This window comes from Barbatula barbatula (genome assembly GCF_947034865.1).
Source record: "Barbatula barbatula genome assembly, chromosome: 15".
In the NCBI taxonomy this organism is placed as follows: domain Eukaryota; kingdom Metazoa; phylum Chordata; class Actinopteri; order Cypriniformes; family Nemacheilidae; genus Barbatula; species Barbatula barbatula.
In genome coordinates, this window is record NC_136778.1 from 4,305,975 (window position 1) to 4,324,970 (window position 18,996).

The following is an 18,996-nucleotide window of genomic DNA, read 5'->3' on the forward strand; positions in this document are numbered from 1 at the left end:
TGTTCTCCATATACATGCTTCCCCTCTGAAACATTAGTAAAAAACATGGAATTAGCTTCCATTGCTAACCCCAATTTTATCAACCCTTCACTGGCTACCCATTAAGTATCGTATTGACTTTAAAGTTCTTTTAATCACTTATAAAGCCTTAAAGGGTTTAGCCCCTACCTACCTAACAGAGCTTCTATCACACTACAACCCATCACGCTCTCTAAGATCTCAAAAAGCAGGACTTTTGATAATACCTAGAATATCTAAATCGACCAAAGGGGGTCGAGCTTTCTCATACGTAGCACCTAAACTCTGGAATAGCCTTCCTGATATTATTCGAGGATCAGACACACTCGCCCAATTTAAATCTAGATTAAAGACGCATCTTTTCAGCCAAGCATTCACTTAAAGCAAATATGCTAAATAAACCACCAGGAGATGCTGACATTAGATATTATTTACTAGAATAATTGGAATTATTATATAACACACCATGTAGTGTGTTTTACCCTTTCTTGGGTTTTACGTTTTTCCCCTGTAAGGCTGCTTTGGAACAATGCAAATTGTGAAAGGCGCTATATAAATAAAATTGAATTGAATTGAAATGAGAATTGCGCCCATGCAAAAACAGCTGTAGTGGTACAGGGTTGATATTCTGGGTGGTTGCTAGGCTGTTACTACTTGGTTGCTATGGTGTTCTGATGGGCTTGCTACTGTAGCGTAGGTGGTCAGTCACCAAGACTCTGCAATAGTTGAATGCCTATGCTTAGATATGACCTCCAATTTAAGTCTGTGAGATCTTTGCATGTTAAGTAGTTTGAAGTTCTCAATAAATGTGATGGTTAATAAATCACAAGTAAAAGGGGATACGTTATATCAAGCATGCACCAAAGTTTAATACTAGCATGTAGGTTTCTTTCATTTTATTTCATTGTGGTACTCTGAAAGGTTTTTTCTTCATAATATTTTTAGCATTTTTGTCTTCAAATTATAAAACGTCACAACTGCTCACTAGAATATACGAGGTGGCTAATTCATATGAATCGTAAAAATGTACGATTCTTAAAAAAAGCACTACTGAAGCCCCTCCGCTAACCACACCCCCAAACCTAATGTCAGTGGTGCTAAAGCAAAGCAAATCGTAAGAAAACAAATAAGATCGTACGCATTCATATGTATAAGCCATCTCGGAAAATAGTTACAAATTCCCATGAGATTATGTTGGTTTTACTGAAAAACTGTTTGACTCGTGACTCATAAGAACACATCACTTCCTCACTCACCCCATAAACGACCAAGAAGACCATATAATTAGTATTTTTCATGTCAGCTGTCTGCTTTTCACAGGAACTAACCAGTTTACTTTTTGCAATAATCCCAAAAAAAACGCGTATACTGTAAAACATTCACCCTTGATTTGCACCATAAAACAAAACGCTGCTCTCCCCCGGATAAGTGTTTGCACTCGGAAGATTGTCTGGACATGGGTGGTTGTTGGCGTGTTAAGTAGCTCACTGGCGCAGTCTATAAATGCTAGGAGTGAGCGGCCCACCTGGACAGAGGCCCAGCGGCTGAGAATGAAGTCAAGGACATGTGAATTAGTCCAAGCCGCCAGGAGTGAGAGCGCTGGCATGGAAATGGGTTGAGTGATGCTCCGTCAGCATCATGAACATTGATTAAACCAGGTGATTCTGAACAGAACAAAGTAGGTAATGTTAGAAAATCTAAGAGCAGTGCTGGATGAAAGTGATTCCCCTCAGGAGAGACAAAAGTTTTAAAGGTTTTGTTACTACAAGAAAGGATTTTTTGAATCTTTAAAAAAAATTCACGTACTGTTATTTTCTCCCTCAAACAAAAACACAATTTATGAAGCCATCCACATTAGAGATTTTATCATTCGATTTCAGTGTGTTATCTGAACGTGTAGGAATGAAAGCACGCTTTACAAGAAGCTTGTTGTTGAAAGATGGGACATTAAAAACTAGATTTGACCTGACAGCGCTCCCGCAGCAATCTTTTAGCAAAAGCAGGGTGGCACGGCAACAAAAAACACATTTCCAATTGCTGATAATTGTTTGGCACAAAAGTACTTAATTTACCTTATGAGTGGCCCACATGAGAAAATAAATGAGAAAAAATACATGATATGACTTAAAATGATATTTCGGAAAATTATGTCATTGAATTTAAAATGATTTGTGGAAGTGCACTGTAGTGTTTTAACAACAATATTGTGGTTTTTGGAAGGAAATAACTTTGTAAAATCTTACAAATTTCGCGTGCTTGAATGACTGAACAGACAACAAGCTTATTCAGAACGTGAAAGTCAATTGAAAAACAATGTTCTGTTTCAAATAGTTAAATAGCGCTGTCTGTTTTTTAGATTTGTGTTTGAGATATGAGTTTAAAAGAGTACACGCAGGCTTTGCTATTTGTCACAAAGCACAAGTTGCGTGTTTTTTGTAAGTTCACATACTGTATTTTAAGCAGCAGTCAAATCAAAACATTCTGAACCTGCTCTTCTCTCATTGTGAAGTGAACGGAGTTGCTTCATGCTTTGAAGGTAAACATATTAAACATTAAACCCCATTAATGCAGGCGGTGCTGAACAGGCGAGACTGTTTGGATGGGTTTAACGTTAAGATACTTGCGTTGAGATCAATCATTCGCCTTGAGACGCATCCTCCATTATTTATCATCTCCTTAGAAACCCTGCATGTATTATTCACATACAGAGAATCTAAATTTAGTCTCGCCTTGTGGTAATGACATGGCACATGAAAATGGTACACAATAGAACAGCATGCGTTTGAGCGTGTACTGCGCGTGTGCGAGGATTAGCATTAACCATTCTTTCCTTTTTTCACTAAACTACAGTATGTATAATAGAATGTGCAGTGTACTACAGAGGACACTAACTGAGCATTCACACCAGACGAGGTAAATCACACTATACGCGTGTAGTTGGACGCATAAACATTTTGAGTTTACTCGCTTCATTCGTTCGCATCATGGGAGGGGCTTCAATATGTACTATATATATAGATCAAATTGAGTACAGAGCGTATTTTACAATTTACCAGATTGTCCGACCTCCAAAAAAACTATAAATTTTTCAGTATTAAGATGTATTTAGTTTAACTTAACTTGAAATATAGCAGTGGCTAAAATAATAAACCTCGGGGACTGCGGTGGACCAATGTGACCCCTAGAGAACGCACCTGAAATCCTGGCCATTACATGGCATGTATGGTTACCCTAACTAATCCACCCTCCTTCCATACAAAACCACAGATTCTAGCTGTTACTGATGCTCCATCATCCTCTCATCCATTGTTGATGCTAAATCCCAGTAACAGACTGATGTCTGGCCCAATATGTGCTGAGCTGAGATGACACCGTGTTGGGCCCGTGTCCTTCACGTATAGCTGTGCGGTATTATGCAAATGAAGGTGTCTGGAGACGGATTGCATCTGTGTGCGTGCCACCCCGCGCTGCTGGGAGTGGTACATTATTCCGTGTAAATGAGAGCAAGACCTTGAGGTATTCTCAGAATCCTACATCTGCTTTTCCTCCCATTTACCACAGTCACGATTGTCCAGCGAGACTCGGACTGTTTGTTCCGTGAATTTAGTTAAATGAGGAGCTCGAAAGATAAGAATGGGGTGATACATAAACAGTCTTGTTAACATGTCCCCCTGCTCAAGCACAAGCTTATATCTCATGGAAAAGCAACTGGCTATCACCCTCTTAAGTCTGGGTGGCCACTTTAAAAGCATGTCAAAGTGTATTTGTTGTAGGCACAAGTGAGCGAGTCTCTGCGGGCCAGTGTTGGGAAAGCTGCTTTGAGACTAGCTTGCCAAAGTAAAAGCTACTTATGACTTAAAGGGGTCGTGTTTTTCTTTGGCTTTGGTGTGTTATAAGTTGCCCATGCATGTATTAGACACGTAAAATTGCATCAGTTCATGGTATTATTTGACTAAGACCGCCCAAATGTATACGCAAGGAAGGTGGGCGTACCTGTCAGTACAACTGCTTTGGAACGTGATGTTCAAAATATAATAAGAGGCATTACATTTCCGCCACAGGCTTGCAGTATTCCACCAATCACTATGCACTGGTTAACTGGCCAATCATAGCACACCTCGCTTTTCAGAGCGATGAGCTTTGTAGAAAATCTGCACGTTTCAGAGAGGCGGAGCAGAGAGGAGATACAAACATATTACTGCCTAAAAGCCTTAGTCACTATTCACTTTCATTGATGCAATGAAGTCCCTAACATTATTTATCTTGTTTTTAATTTGTGTAAGAAGTCTGAAGAGTGAGTAAATAGTGCCAGAATTAATTTTTGTGGGTTATATTTTCTTTTAGTTACTTCCAAAGACAAGAGGACTTTCTGTCCTGCTCTCGATTCAATCAGAGACGTCCAATCAGTCCGGTCCTATAAAATCACCGGTGTAACACACAACAACACGGCTCACTGATGAAGAGGGTTTATAGAAAGCACAGCTGTGTTTCTTGAGCCTTTAAAAGAGTCCACTCAGAGAGATTTACTTTGTGTGTCCATTAAATTTGTTTGCTGCACTCAATATTCTTGCAAGATTCTTCCACTAGCTTCATATTCATCGCTTTTAATTACTGTCAAAGTCTTGGATCTTGTCTTTTCTTCAAAACTGATGCTGATGAGTAATTCAGAGCCTAGAAAGTGCTTTATGTGTCCATGTGTCTCAATAATTGTAAAGTGATGCATTTTGAAGAGGCAGAGAGGACGAGACGCCAACATTTCTGCTTCTCAGTGTCCTCATCGCTCTAAAGATCTATTTCCCGCAGCGACGTCTCAGTTTGATGCAACGCTCTTGCCATCACAACACCTGTTTCCTCTTTTCATTCAATCCTGTTTTCATAACCAGCTTTCTTTTATTCCCCGACTACATGAAGATGTCGATCTCTGCTGTTTCTTTTTATCTCTAATTAACACCAACAGTTTTCCATTATGCTTTTGTTTGTTGAGTCTGCCATAATGACCACTTGTCCAGGTTTGACAGACACAATTTTCTTGTTGATGGGCTAAAACAGAAGGGATTTCTCATCGAACATGTTTTTTGCTACACTTAACCTTTAATATAGAGGGTTAACCGCCTTTAGTTTCAGGATGTTTTCTGATTAATTTTGCTTTGTGTTTGTGTCGTTTCAGCTGGCTGGGTTCATCTATGCCTGTTACGTTGTGAAGCTCATTTCAGAAGAGGAAGACAGCTGTGAGTATTGCTTCATAACTGATTCATAATTCTACTATCTTTTTATATCATTTTACATCATCCATTTGACATTATTTAATCAGCCATTTATCACTGAAGAAATTTCATATTCATTTTTTGTTCTTAAGAAATGTTGCACTGGTCTTGGTGGCAGATCTTTAGCTCTGGCAAACATTTAGATTCAGATATTTCAGGGTCTAAAACATTGTTTTTATTGATCTGAAACAACCAGCCGGTGACAACCACACACATTATTTTTCAGCAAAATAAAGAGGTTTCAAGAGCTTTTTGTTTGGATTTATTGTCTGTTGTCATTATTTAACGCCACGAAGCAAAGAAGACAGACAGCGATAAAGAGAGAGGATGCGTGAAAATGTTTTAAACTTATTTGTTCTGGTTAATAATGTTTTATAATCAGAATCATTAAACTTCACCCTGTATGTAGTTGAATGCGGCTGGCCTCTCATTAAACTGAGTGACTTCACTACATTTTAGAATCACTGACAGAGAGCCCCGTGGCACAATATACTCAGTGTGGTGTGATGGTCTATAAATACAGACTGTTTGTGTGTTTGTGAGTTTTTATGCATGACTTCACGCATTGGGATTTAGGCCCAAACTGGAGCAGACCATGATTTAAGTTTACTGTCTAGAATCTATTTGAGTCTGCAAACAGGCATCAACATAATGTTTTAATAGTACTGCAGAAATATATTTGTATTAAACTAATAACAATTTATAGTTTTGTTTGTTTGGTCTAAAAAATCTAAATTTGACTTGAGAAATATAGTCAATAAACAAACCTGTGCAATGTAATATATTTAAGATAATATGTTAAGCAACAAACAATATACTAACAAATGATTTTTTTCTAGACACTTTTCAAAAAAGCATTATACACTCAGTAGTGTTTTCCCATTTACATGGAAATGCTCAAATGTTTAAAATAATTGGTTTATCTCATGAAAAAAAAAAAGCATTATTGTCTATCCCCTGAGAGGCTCAGATACACAAACAATACTAGTTATCGTTACTGCAAGACATGAAATTACATACATCCCCTATATAACTATATAAATATAATCATTAATGGTTATATCCTATTTAAAATACCAATTGCAGATGGGATAAAAGTCTTTTTATACTTGGCCCTTTTCACTAAAGGCACGTTATACCGTCTGCCAGAAGGAAGTAACTGGAAAGAACTATACAGAGGATGAGAAGAGTCTCCCGCAATAACAAAGGCTTTCCTTTTCAATGCCACAGTAAAAAGGTCAGAAAGAGGTGTTTGTCTCTTGCCAATTATTTTTCTCGCCACATTTATAATCCTTAAAGTTTGTTTTTGCTTTTAACAGAGAGAGTGTTGAACCAGGATACAATATTAAAAGTAAGAACAGATTCAATAAGTGATTTATATACAACTGTCAAGATGTCCTTTTCAATGTTAAAACTCCTCAGTTTTCTCAATAACCCTAACGTTGATAAGCCTTTTTAAAAACATTATCTGAATGCTTATAAAATTAAAATTGAAAATCAATCTCTGTACCTAAATATGTAAAAGACCCCATCTGTTCAACTTCCTTGCTAGTACACAATTTGCCCCACAACACATATCTTTGGTTTAACCAAATGACTGGTTTTATCTAATGACTGAATATCCTTTACCCGTCCCACCAATGCCATATATCATCTGCATATTTTATAAGCGTCAGATTATCATTATCACAGATCATTTCATTTATATAAATAGAAAATGAAATTGATGATAAAACACACACCTGTGTAAAACCACATTCTTAGACTTTTTCCCAGAAAATGTCAAGTCATCACACATGCGTAGACTAAACACATCATTCGCATGTGCATGACATCACTATTTTCACGAATTAGTATTTTTGTAGTTTACACAGAAACGATAACATTTCAAAATCTAGCACTTTCTAACGTTTTAAAACCCCCAAAATGCCATTGTCGTGTGAATGGTTTAATATAACATTGTCTGCTTATTTCGGGGTAAACAAAAAATATTACGCAATACAGAATCATAAAAGATTAATAGAATAAATGATGTGTGCTTTTTTCTTTCAAAACCAAGATCACTTAATCCAGTTTATTGTCGTATGACTAAGTAAACCAAAGCATTTCACATTGAAACTTGCTCTGCCACGCTGATTTGTTAACATCCTCAAACATAATTCAGCATCAGGGTGTTGAATGAGCTTCTTGATTGTCTCAATCAGCATATATGAGACGTTCTGGAACATTTGTGTAATTGGGAAATATCCCTCTAACGTCTCTCTCAATCAGTCTATGGGTCGTCTGAATGTGAGTGCTGTCCCGGTGAATGTCATCAGTGACGGCGACGTTCCAGACATGAGATAAAAAATATTATAGTGGAAGCTCTGAATCCTCCATAGCCAGCCAATGAAATTGCAGGTTTATTCCCTTAGGTGCGTAGAAATACTAATCGGGTCGCCGAATTGGCCATTACAGCTTTAATTAATATAACACGTGAAGTACCTCTGCAAAGGTGATGAAGGACTCAAACCAATCAACACGTTCCTTTGGTAATTACAGCTGTTATCAAGGGTGCCGTCCCAGGATCCATTTGAAGAAAGGACAGTAATTAAAATGACTCCACCTCGGAGAGCAGACAAACGCTGGTGAGAGCGCCACGAAGCGGATATTACTGTGTGCAAAATGCGGGGAAACACTTTTTGCATCTATTACAAGGAAATTAGGTTAAGGCGTTCCTTCGGGGATACGCAAACAGGTTTTGTGGTTGCAGGGGTGCGAGCTCGCTCTGATGGGCTTTGTGTGCCGCGTGCTGTTTACAAATGTTTTCGAGAGGATAAAGCCGAGACCATAAAACGGAGACCATCTCAGCTTAATTCCCTGCAGTGGAGGGGCCATCGACCTGGGACGTGTCGCTTAAAACTGAATAAATGCTGTTTTGTTGAGGTTGTTGGATGGTTGTTTTATGTGTTTGAATTTGAATGCTATAGCTGGAGGCGGCTTGCAGGCCCACAGTCATCAGTAGTTGTGCTTTTTTACTTCATTATTAAATCACTGATCCCAGCGTTTCCATTAACTTGGCAGTACTAGCCGAGAAGACTTTCGGCTTTAAAACAACTTAAGCTATTTGTTCCATTGGAAAGGGAAATTGTTTTAAGAGCACTCTAATACAGACAAGACCCGTATTGAGGCTATCTATCTAAACAATTATCCCCTACAGACATATTTATGTAGAGGAATGTTCTGAAGTGTGGCATAATTACATTTTCGTACTAAAATGATCTGTGTTTTCCAATTGTGTGTGTGGTCTGATAACAATCCTACCGTACTCACTGGGCTCGAACCCATGACCTTGGCATGCTAGCGCCATGCTTTAACCACTGAGCTACAGTAAAGCTATCTATTCAACAATGCATTTTCTGTAAAGAAGCTTTGCGACAAAGCAACATTTGGAAAGCGCTATAAAAAAATTGGTTTGTTTGAAAATTGTTGGTTTAAGCTAAAGGTCCAGCCAATGAAATTGGACAGCATCTCGGGGTGAGGCTGCGAATTGCAACCAATGGCTCACTCCACCCCTCCCTTTGAAAGTACTACGGAGGCTGACACAGAACAAAGATGCAAGTTTTTACTTTTTAGAGATAACATATTTCCGAAATGCTCCGTAGAGCGTTTAGGGCTAGATACAACATGGAGAATTCCATGCAAGGGGACCTGCGGTGTATGGAGATAGAAATAGCTCATTCTAAGGTAAAACATAATGCTTCATTATGCAAGGTCACCTCTGAAGACATAGTTATGTATATTATATTGCATTTCTGTCAACAGTTCCTCCAAAACATTACACAGACACCTTTAAAAAATAAGAACATTATTATGTTGTGATATATGTTGTCTGTCACACATCATTTTGACATCCTTGTCAATCTGAAATTTGTTGCAAATATTTGTCTTATAGTTCATCGTTTTTTATCATCTATAAAAGTCATACATAGGTATTAAAAAACAAATGTGTGTTTTAAAGACAATATGTTGCCAATTCAAGCACTGTGTAGTTGAAACTGTTGGTACAAGCTTTGGGACTGACCTCTGTGGGTTCTGATAACACCGATCAGGACAAAGGTCTGATTCCACATCATGTCCAGTGTGGATTATTGGATTTGTTCTTAGAATCTGTTATTAGAATGATAATCAGTCTGTTTAGGATGCACAGGAGAAGATCTCAGCTAATTCTGCAGCTTATCTCAAATGTTCAATGGTCTAGAAAACAGCCTTGAATGTTCAAACCCTGGTTCTTTATTGCACGCTTTAGTGGCTAGCTTAGCGTCTTTGTGGAGAGTCTAGATACCCGGGCATGAAATGGCAGGATGGTCCTCACAGAGAGGGGTCCGAAGCTAATCCTGTCATCTTGTTTTATGCCAACAGATCTGCATCCATCACTCATGAATATCACTCTTAGCATAACCATTGAATATGTGAATAAATGTTGATTAGTTGATAAATGAAAAAGATGCAATGAAATAAAGTGTCTCTCTCTTTCTTTTTTCTTTAGTTGACTTTATAGGAGGGTTTGATTCATATGGTTACCAAGGGCCACAGAAGACATCGCATTTGCAACTACAACCAATGTACATGTAAGTTCCGCAAATGTTTAATCTGAAACGCGCGCCTGAAGTTCAATTCTGTTCAGTGTTTGTTGATTGGTCTTTCTAGTGACTAATAGCTATTTATATTTAATATCAATATTAAATCTTATTTATATTTTATTGTATAATACTTGTATTAAATAAACAATTTGTTGAATTTTATTGTATATTAATTTATTAAATAAACCATCTATAGTATAAAACATTCACTTATGCAGTTTCTTGCAAAAATGTTCAAAACAGTTGGCAAGTAGCTCTCTGTTTCTCTGGTTTGTATAAGATAATATGTAATAAATAATCATTAATAATATTATTAATAAATAAATAAATCAACAATCAAAAATGTATTTATATTTATTTATATAAATAAACATATTATAGAAATTCAATTTGTTGTCAACTAATTTAATTGTAGTTTTTTTAGACTCTCTAGGTTGTGCAGCAAGTCAGCCAGTCCGTGTCTACATGCAAAACACTGAGTGCTTTAGGGTCTGATAGGAGGTCTAAGTCCGGCCGAGTTCAAAACAAAACTCGAGTAGCATCTCAGTCGCAACATCTATAAGAAATATCATTGCCGGTGTGTCTGGGATAATAGCTCAGGTCAATATTTGGGGAGTTATTCTGTTTGCCCAGTCTCGTTTGACAGCTTAAATGTTTATAAGAAAGCAGTGAAATGCTCAGAGGTGGGACTGGGTGAACGCTGGGAGATTTAAAAGGATTTGGCTTATTGACACTGATCTATTGGTGATTGTGTTCTATAAAGTCGGCCTTGTGTCCACAGTACACTCCATTATGCCAGGAGGTGAGACAGCAAGGCTTTTAAGCTAAGACTCATGATCTAGATGTAGACAGCTGTCTGTCTGAAGGAGTTGATGCATTTTAATGGTAACAATAAAATATGCATCATATCTGTTTGAGGGTAAATTACAAGAGGAGTTTAATTTTTCTGTGAACTATTCCTTTAACTGTACACATTTCAAAGTCATCTTCAGCTTGTGGGTGAGATCAGTCAAGCTGATGTGAAAACATATGGCAGGGCTCCAAATGTGCCCGTCGCTAGTCTTGGCACGCAAGTGACACTAACAGCAAAATACCAGCCGGGACGTTCCCCGTCGTCCTCCAGGGAAGGAAGGGCGCAGCTGAGCTGCCCAGCGTCTGGTCGGAGAGACAGGAGACGGGGAGGCTGGAATCTGGCCAGTGATGGGAGATCTAAAAGGATATCCCTTATGGATTTACTGGAGATAGCGAGGGAGCGAGATTCTCACAGAATATTAGACTAGAGTTTATCCCTAGAGATTAGCCCTCTTTCTATCATTTTTACCACAAAGGAGCAATTCCTGAAAACCAGGGTTGAAGCAACACATTTTCGACACTATGTAGGTTTTTTTATAATAATTATAAATAATTGTATTTTCATAGATTTGTAACATTCGAATGTGAGTAAATGATGACAGAATTAGCATTTTTGGGTGAAGAATCCCTTTTGGGTGAAGAAAGGGGCAAACCCGGCTAATGTAGAATAACATGTAGAATGAAGCTTTTTTCAGGCTAATGATAATCTTCATTGTGTGTCTGCTCATACTTTTACACCAAAAAAAAGAGGTAATGTACCTTTAGAATACACCTTCATGATGTTTCCAAGCATTTATGACTGTGGCTTTTTTGTCACCAGTATACACTGCAGAAAGGTGCAATTATATAGATCAATGACAAGCTACAATGCTTTGTGCAACTCTTTAAGATCCATCCATCCTTGTCTTCTGGGAACAGATGGGTGAGGATTACACCAAATCCACAGAAAGACAACAGAGCAAATTAATTATTCTTCTAAAAGAGCTACATTCCCCCGTAACCCATACGTGCTTGCTAAAAGTATCATGTCAAAGATGCGTAGTATATTCACCGTCAGCCAGTGTTTCATATTTATTACATGGCCGACTGACTGAATCATTCTGTCACGTCATGGAGTCTTTTGCTTTTGTAAATGTCAAAATCTCACTTTTCCATAATGCATTGGAGTGCTGTGAATGGCAGGTCTATCCGTAGACAGATTGCATATTTTGATATGTCTGTGGGAGAATTTTGTATGCATGCTTTGGTTAAAGAACGTGCATGTGTGTTCTGTGCAATCTAAAATGCAACGGGGAGAAATGAAAAGTGGAAAAGGTCACGGCTAATAAATAGTTTAAAGGGCAAAACGGAAATGAATGGATGCAACTCAAAAACCTCAAACGGGACGCAAAAAATTGAGACAAAAGACGCTTTGTTCCGCCAGATACAAAAACACAATGTTTTTAGCTCATGGCTGTTAATCAGTTTTTATAACATTTGCGGCTTTCATGTTTCAAGAATACTCAAATAGGAATTGAGAAATGCTTTGATTGGAAGATTTGATTGTTTGGAAGAACCCAAACAATAGATCAACAAAATCGAAAAAATTATTTTCTATTTAACACGTTAAAAATTTAGCAAATGGGCCTTTTTTCATGCAATAAAATGCATTTCTGTGTTTCATGTTAAAGACATTTTTGTACACTACACGATTTTGGTACATTGTAATGGCATCATATAAAATCTTCCTCCTGAAGCAAAATCCAATAAATAATATGCTCTAACTGTTTTCTTCCTTAGGTCAAAATAAGAGGACAACTGCCTTATCAACCCATCAAACCGAAGAACCGAAGTTCGAACACTCTGTCTCTCTACGTAAATGTCTTAACATGATAGTGTCTTACGAACTGTCGGAGGAACACTGAACCGACGTTTGACCTCAAAAACTAAAGCAACAAAGTGGATTTTCTTTGTCTATGCCCAGCCCTTCGTCTGTCTCAGCACCAGGGCCAGCAGGTGCAAGAGTGCCCCCCTGTGGCCATGTCTTCTCAGCAGACTTATTGTGACGTGAACAATGTAAAGCGGTGCTGAGCACAGGAGCAGATTGTGTTGATGTCTGTATATTTTGCCAGACATCAAAGCACTCTGGAAATAAAAACTTGGAATCGTGCAATGGACCGGGTGGATTCAAGCGATACGGAAATCATCCGTTCTTAAAGAATGTTAATTTACTAGTCCGCATGATATTAGTTATCTGATGTACTTCTGCAATCTTCAAATGATGACTGGAGTGAATTGTTGTGGTTGTTTACAAAGGGTTATTCCAGCAGTAGGGTGACCGTCACATTCGGTTTTCTTACGGTATTTAACTGCAACCCGATTAGTTTGAATTCTTCTGGATGTCCGTGTGTTGAAAGTGCCAAGACAAGTTACAAAAAACGAGTAGCTGCTAAGAGATTCTTATTTTTTTGACGGTCAGAAAAATAGCTATGGTTTATCAGATCAACGTCGACATGGGATCAACCGTACGTGTTTGCATGAGGTGTCAAAAATCTGTTGCGTATATCTTTCAGCTAGAAATAGGCCGACCTTGGAAGGCTTGACAGTTGCGACTGTACTTGCTCCAAAAGGTTGTTTGTGAATATTGTGTTTTTAAGATGGTGTTGAGTCCTGTTAACAAGATAACGAATAGAATACAGTTGTAACTTCTTTCTATTTTAAGCCTTTTTTTAACATGTGTGCCACTGTTCACTCTTTTCTAGTAGACTAATAATTTATTAAGCTGTGTAAGGGAGGGCTTTTTTTGACGTATATGTACATATTGAGGGGGAAAAGTCTGTGGGGGGTAGGGATAGAGATGCATTATTTCTAGTGATGTGAGAAAGTTTGGTTGAGATTTAGTTTTGTGTCGTACCAGAAGGTGATACCCAGTATCTCAACGAAATTGATGCCCAGCTTTCAGGCGAGAGGTTTATGTTCCCCCGTACAAACTGTTACTAAATATACAAAAGCTATTCGGGAATTTCCACTCTTTGATTTAGCAGTACTGTATGGCTTCATTTGTAACCTCCCTCTTGAATGAATATCATAAAGTTTCTTTGGTAACACTTTAGAATAAGGTGCTATTTGTAAACAATGAGTTAATGCATTAACTAAAATAAACTAACAATGAACAATACTTAAACAGCATTTATTAATGTTAGTTCATGTTATTTTCAGCATTTACTAACACAAGGATTAATAAATACTGACAAACTAAATTGGTCATTGTTAGCTAATGTTATGCATTTACTAATGTTAACTAATAGCACCTTATTGTAAAGTGTCTTTTTATACCCAACTTTCAATTGTCGATTTCGCAGCCCTCGGATGAAGCGTGAAATGTCTTTATTTTGGTAAAACTGCCTGAAATGATCAAATATGCATTTCTGCATTGTATATTATAACTTCTCTCTTAAACTCACAGTAAATGTCTTGCGGTTTGGAATTCCCAGAGAGAAAGAGCCTGAAACAAAATTCTGTTAACATTCCAATAAATGGCAATCTGCTCTCATTCAAAATGGCTGTATAAACAAGGGTCTAACTGGGCTGTGTTTAAATCAATCCCCATGTGAATAACACTGGCAAGGCTAAGTGGCTTTGATAATTAATAAAGATATTTTAGCCGCAACACTCTCCAGACCTGGCTGACAAATAATTCCCTGTTGTGTTTTACAACATTATTTGTGATTCTGATTCAATACGGAGCGATTTGTTTGTTTGGGTAATAGAACTAAACGAGAATAATTAAACTATGAAAGTAAATCTATACGGGTGAATCTCACGAAACATGTCGAGAACATGAACTTGTTTTATCCTAAAATGAAAGAAAATTAAATATCGAGAAATTATATTTTGCCTGACTTTGCATTGTGACATTATCCATCATGTAATAACAAAAAAGTCTAATATTCATTAATGAGGTTCATGAGATTTACAAACCTCGAAAAAACCTAAACAAATTGTATTACAGTATTGAGAAACTAGGGGAAATGTGCTGCCAGGAAAATAATGTGGCTATGCAAAAATTCTTAATGGACCTTATGTTTCATTTGCTTATTTTCTTTATGCAAAATGTATTTTCTTCATTTGTTTTCTTTTGATTTGTGACCTGGGCATGTTTTTTATTAGGTTTACCCATGGGTCAATCATGTATAATGACCACTTAGCATGTGGTGCGACCGATAATATCAATATTACTGTATTACATAGAAAATTACAAAAGATCAAATTTTGGGGGCTGAGATATGAATCTCTGATAAAGTATGCTTCCTTTTTAAAACATTTATATCAGTATGCGATTCTCAGGACAAATATGTTTGTACATTTTTTTGAATTGAGGAGACAAAATGATTTAACAAAAAATATGAGATGATTGCTCACCAAAACTCAAAGAAATGCAAATCTTAACACTTAATACTAAAGGTTTGTAAAAATAAATCTTAAGCACGTCAAGGAAATGAATTCATATTAAGATAAAGCACGGTCGCACCACATGACACTTCTTAAGGCTATGACCAATTCATAGATGAAAAACACTAAAATCATTTCATTTAATATTTTAATAAGCATTTATGTGTACACTACAGACTAAATGATTGAATAACTGCAAGAGATATTATGTATTTGTATTTAAAAATTTGCATGTCAAAAATCCTTATACGCCATTGACCCTATATCATTTTTAAAAAGCTTTATTTTGTTTGAAAACACAGAAGTCCTCAGAGATGAGCAGATTGCAGAAGGAGTGTTACATTAGCCTGACTGCTGTACAAATGACTTTAAAGACATGTGTAAATACATCCTGATTTAAACATGGTGCTTAATTAGACTTTGACATATTGAATAAACAAAGCAAAACTGAAGCAAAAATTGTTCTGGTTCTTAATATATTTGCAAGACACAGTCTAAGCTTAGCTGAGATTTACTCTGCGTTAATACATGTAAAACAGGCCCTGAAAGTCACACAGACTCTAAGCCGAGGAAAATGTCAAATTTGACTTAATTATTGAGCTGACACAAGCCTGGATGATGATAAATATACTCAAAGTTCTAGCATGATGATTCGGCCTGGGAGTATGTGATATCACCGACCACGCTCTAACCAAACCTGTAAATAAAAATGGATTTGAAACGAGTTTAAATTCTTGTGTGGTCCAAACAGAGTCATAGAAAAATTTCATTCGAGACAACTATAAAATGACATAAACCAACCTTTAAAATGTTTTTGTGAGGTTCATTTCCTGGGATATTTCACACCAAAATTTTGTCAACATTAATTAACCCTGATTTCATTTAAAACCTGTATAGGATTCTTTCTTCTGTGGAACACATATTTAAGATATTTTGAAAAATGTCTCTGTGGTTTTCTGTCCATAAAATGGTCCTTAATGTTGTTTGGTTCAAAAAATAATGTTTTGTGTCTTGCAGAAGAAGGAAGTCATAGGTTTGGAATGCTAGTGAGAAATAATGGATGACTTTTCATTTTGGGTTGAGCCATCGCTTTAATATTTTCTGTTTCAGTTTAATGACAGTAAACATAATAAAACCAGACTGGGTAAATGACTATTTGATCTGGGAAAACACTTCACCTCTTTGGTAATTTCCTGCTTTAGTATGTCATTCTTATGTCATTTCCAAGTATAGTAGTGTGTCATACAGTGCCTAGCAACAGACATTGTCAATGATGATTGTCTTTCATGAATTTTCTCATACTGCTCCAGTGATGTGGTTCAAGCATCACACGTTCTTCCCTTTGTTCTTTCATAAATGCTGGAGGCATGGAAGGCAGTGTGTGTTTCTTTTGCAGTTCTGCGGCGTCCTGACTACAGTTCACTGGTGGAAAACTGGTAATTAAAGCTTGGTTATACAGTTACCCGAGCTATGGGAAAACCATGGTAAAGTGGCATTTAGTTATGCTTTCAATTGAGACTCCGGTAAAGCAAGTTTACGTTACTGTTTGTAATGTATTGAAACTCAATACAACAAAAACAGGTGAAAGTAAACACATTATTAAGGTGGACAGCAAAATCTGAAGAATTAAAGAAACTGCATCCATATCTGGCATGATCCTAAAGCCCATCCCAAGTCTTCTAAAACCATATAATGATCTTCATGAGGTACAGCCATTTTAAAATTGAAGACCGATGAATTCATTTGCGTTTCTATGCTGTTTTTTATTTCATGTTTGGAGCTTGAAGAGCAGATGTGTGTAGCTTTTTATGTTAAAAACATTCTTTTAAAATTCTTGTTTTGCTACTGAACGAAACATGAGAGGGAGTAAAAATGACAGTTGTGTTTCGGAGGCTTACGTTTATTTTAGCTCCAGAAGAAGAAAAATAGATTGCGACTGAGACTGTGGATGTCACATCCTGAAAAGACCTATAACTTTCAGAACTATTTACATTTTCAAGAGAAATCTTCAGCCACTCTGCAATAAAGGGATCGATTTGATTGTTATCCTTTATCATTTGAGGATAAAACGAGCTTCCGAGCTCTAAGTTGGCTCTGTACAAAGAATGTAGGCCCTTGTAAGAAGTCTTTACATGTTAAGCTGTGGAGTGAGATGATACCGTATATAGTAGGGATGAAAAGACCACAGAAATCTGTGCTTTTTGATGGCAGAATCCGTGCTCTCGTTACTTTATCTTTTCATTCCTATCCGGAAGTATACAGGAAGCAAAACATCAATTAAATTGAACAGTGATGTTAAAACACATCCAAGCACACTTTACGCTAATGTTCAGTGACCCTGTGACCCCTCTTTGATTCACCAGAATGATAACAGATGGTCACTTCTAAAATATTCGAAACGTGCCCCTAACAGATGGGCGTTTAAGTGTGACTAAAACCTGTGATTCTGATTTATTAAAGGATGTCAGGGTTGTGATTTAATACATTGTTACAAAGCAAAGACTATTTGTGAAGAATGCTCGGTGTGAAATGTCTTCAATTGCATTCGATTCAATTTTATGGAAGAGATTGCAGTCTTATGGGCTGCCTTTCTATAATGTGAAACAAAAGGATGAAGTGACGTGTCTAGTAATGCATAGGGATGGGAAAACCTTTTAAAATGCACTGCTGTATTTAATGCTCACATAATAAATACATGTAAACAACAATTTATATTTCTTCTTTACAGATGATGTGCAATGCTTTTTTCTGACCAGTGTCAAAATGAACAAAGATGCTATCTTTATAACATTGTGGGTCAGAATGTTGAGCATTACAACATGCACACTGTGACATTTACTGCGATAATGTCGCATACCATTTAACAAACAACACACCTCAGTGTTCGCTTATGTCTTTATTTTCTGAAAATGCCATTATGTTTTAACACACGCTAACCAAACCAACGTCGGAAAAAACGAGAAATATCTAAAGTTTGTCATTTGAGTTTATTTATAGCGTTTGCTCTACTGCCCTCTAGTGGCCACATGGAAAATGCACTTCAGACGCGGCCGATTGTTTTGCAAACTTTTTTACGTTCATTTTTGGATTTTACGGATATCCTATGGGTTTATTTTTGCATCCCTGTTAATTTGAGACTTTTTTTTAAGAATTATGAGGTAAATTATTAAGTCTCAGAACTAGGCTAAATACAAAAATCTAATCGTTCAGGGGTAGTTTGGCATAAAACAAGTCCTAGACTAAAATATCATGAAATACATAAGTGCCATTGTTTTGTCTCAAAATGCACACAGGCAATGATTATTTGCATGGCATGTTTGCAAAAACGATACAGTATATCCTAATTTAACCCCTGGTTTAATCTAATCCTTGTCTGGGAAACCGCCCCCGATTCTTAAATGTTTTTAAGTGCGCGTTAAGATCAAATGTTTGCAGAAGACAATCAAAAACACAAAGTGACCATAAACCTGTCGGGATTGCTAAAGTTGGGTTGAAATTTGTTGAATTACAACATAATACAGTATCTATAGTACTCGACATTTACTCATACAGATTCGCATTTAACAGGTTCTACGCAGCAGTTTGATTTCACCGGACTAAAATTAACATCACGACCGGCTGCGATTTTAGTGATGCTACTATAAAGAAGGTTTAAGTGTTAACATTCATAAACACTATTTTCCATTGGAAGTCAGCGACGGAACGTCATCGCCGCCTAATTAATATTCATAATCAGAACCGACGCTATTGGAAGGTTACCAAGTAGCGTCAACGGCACCTGATTACTATTCATGAGACACTCCTACGCA

General features: G+C 37.0%; 1 protein-coding gene across 2 annotated transcripts in view; it reads left to right on the forward strand.

Moving 5' to 3' along the window:
• Nucleotides 1-15,618, forward strand: part of nkain2 (sodium/potassium transporting ATPase interacting 2) — a gene marked incomplete at its 3' end in the record, with an annotated part of 108,354 nt that extends 92,736 nt beyond the window's left edge. The window contains exons 5-7 of one of the 2 annotated variants that reach the window (XM_079475623.1): nucleotides 5,186-5,246; nucleotides 9,811-9,892; nucleotides 12,536-15,618. In XM_079475623.1, the coding sequence (XP_079331749.1) occupies nucleotides 5,186-5,246; nucleotides 9,811-9,892; nucleotides 12,536-12,545 (153 nt within the window). Of the gene's footprint in view, nucleotides 1-5,185; nucleotides 5,247-9,810; nucleotides 9,897-12,535 lie in introns of those variants that run through there. The other variant, XM_079475624.1, reaches the window with a different exon arrangement.
• Between the last annotated feature and the right edge of the window lie 3,378 nt (nucleotides 15,619-18,996).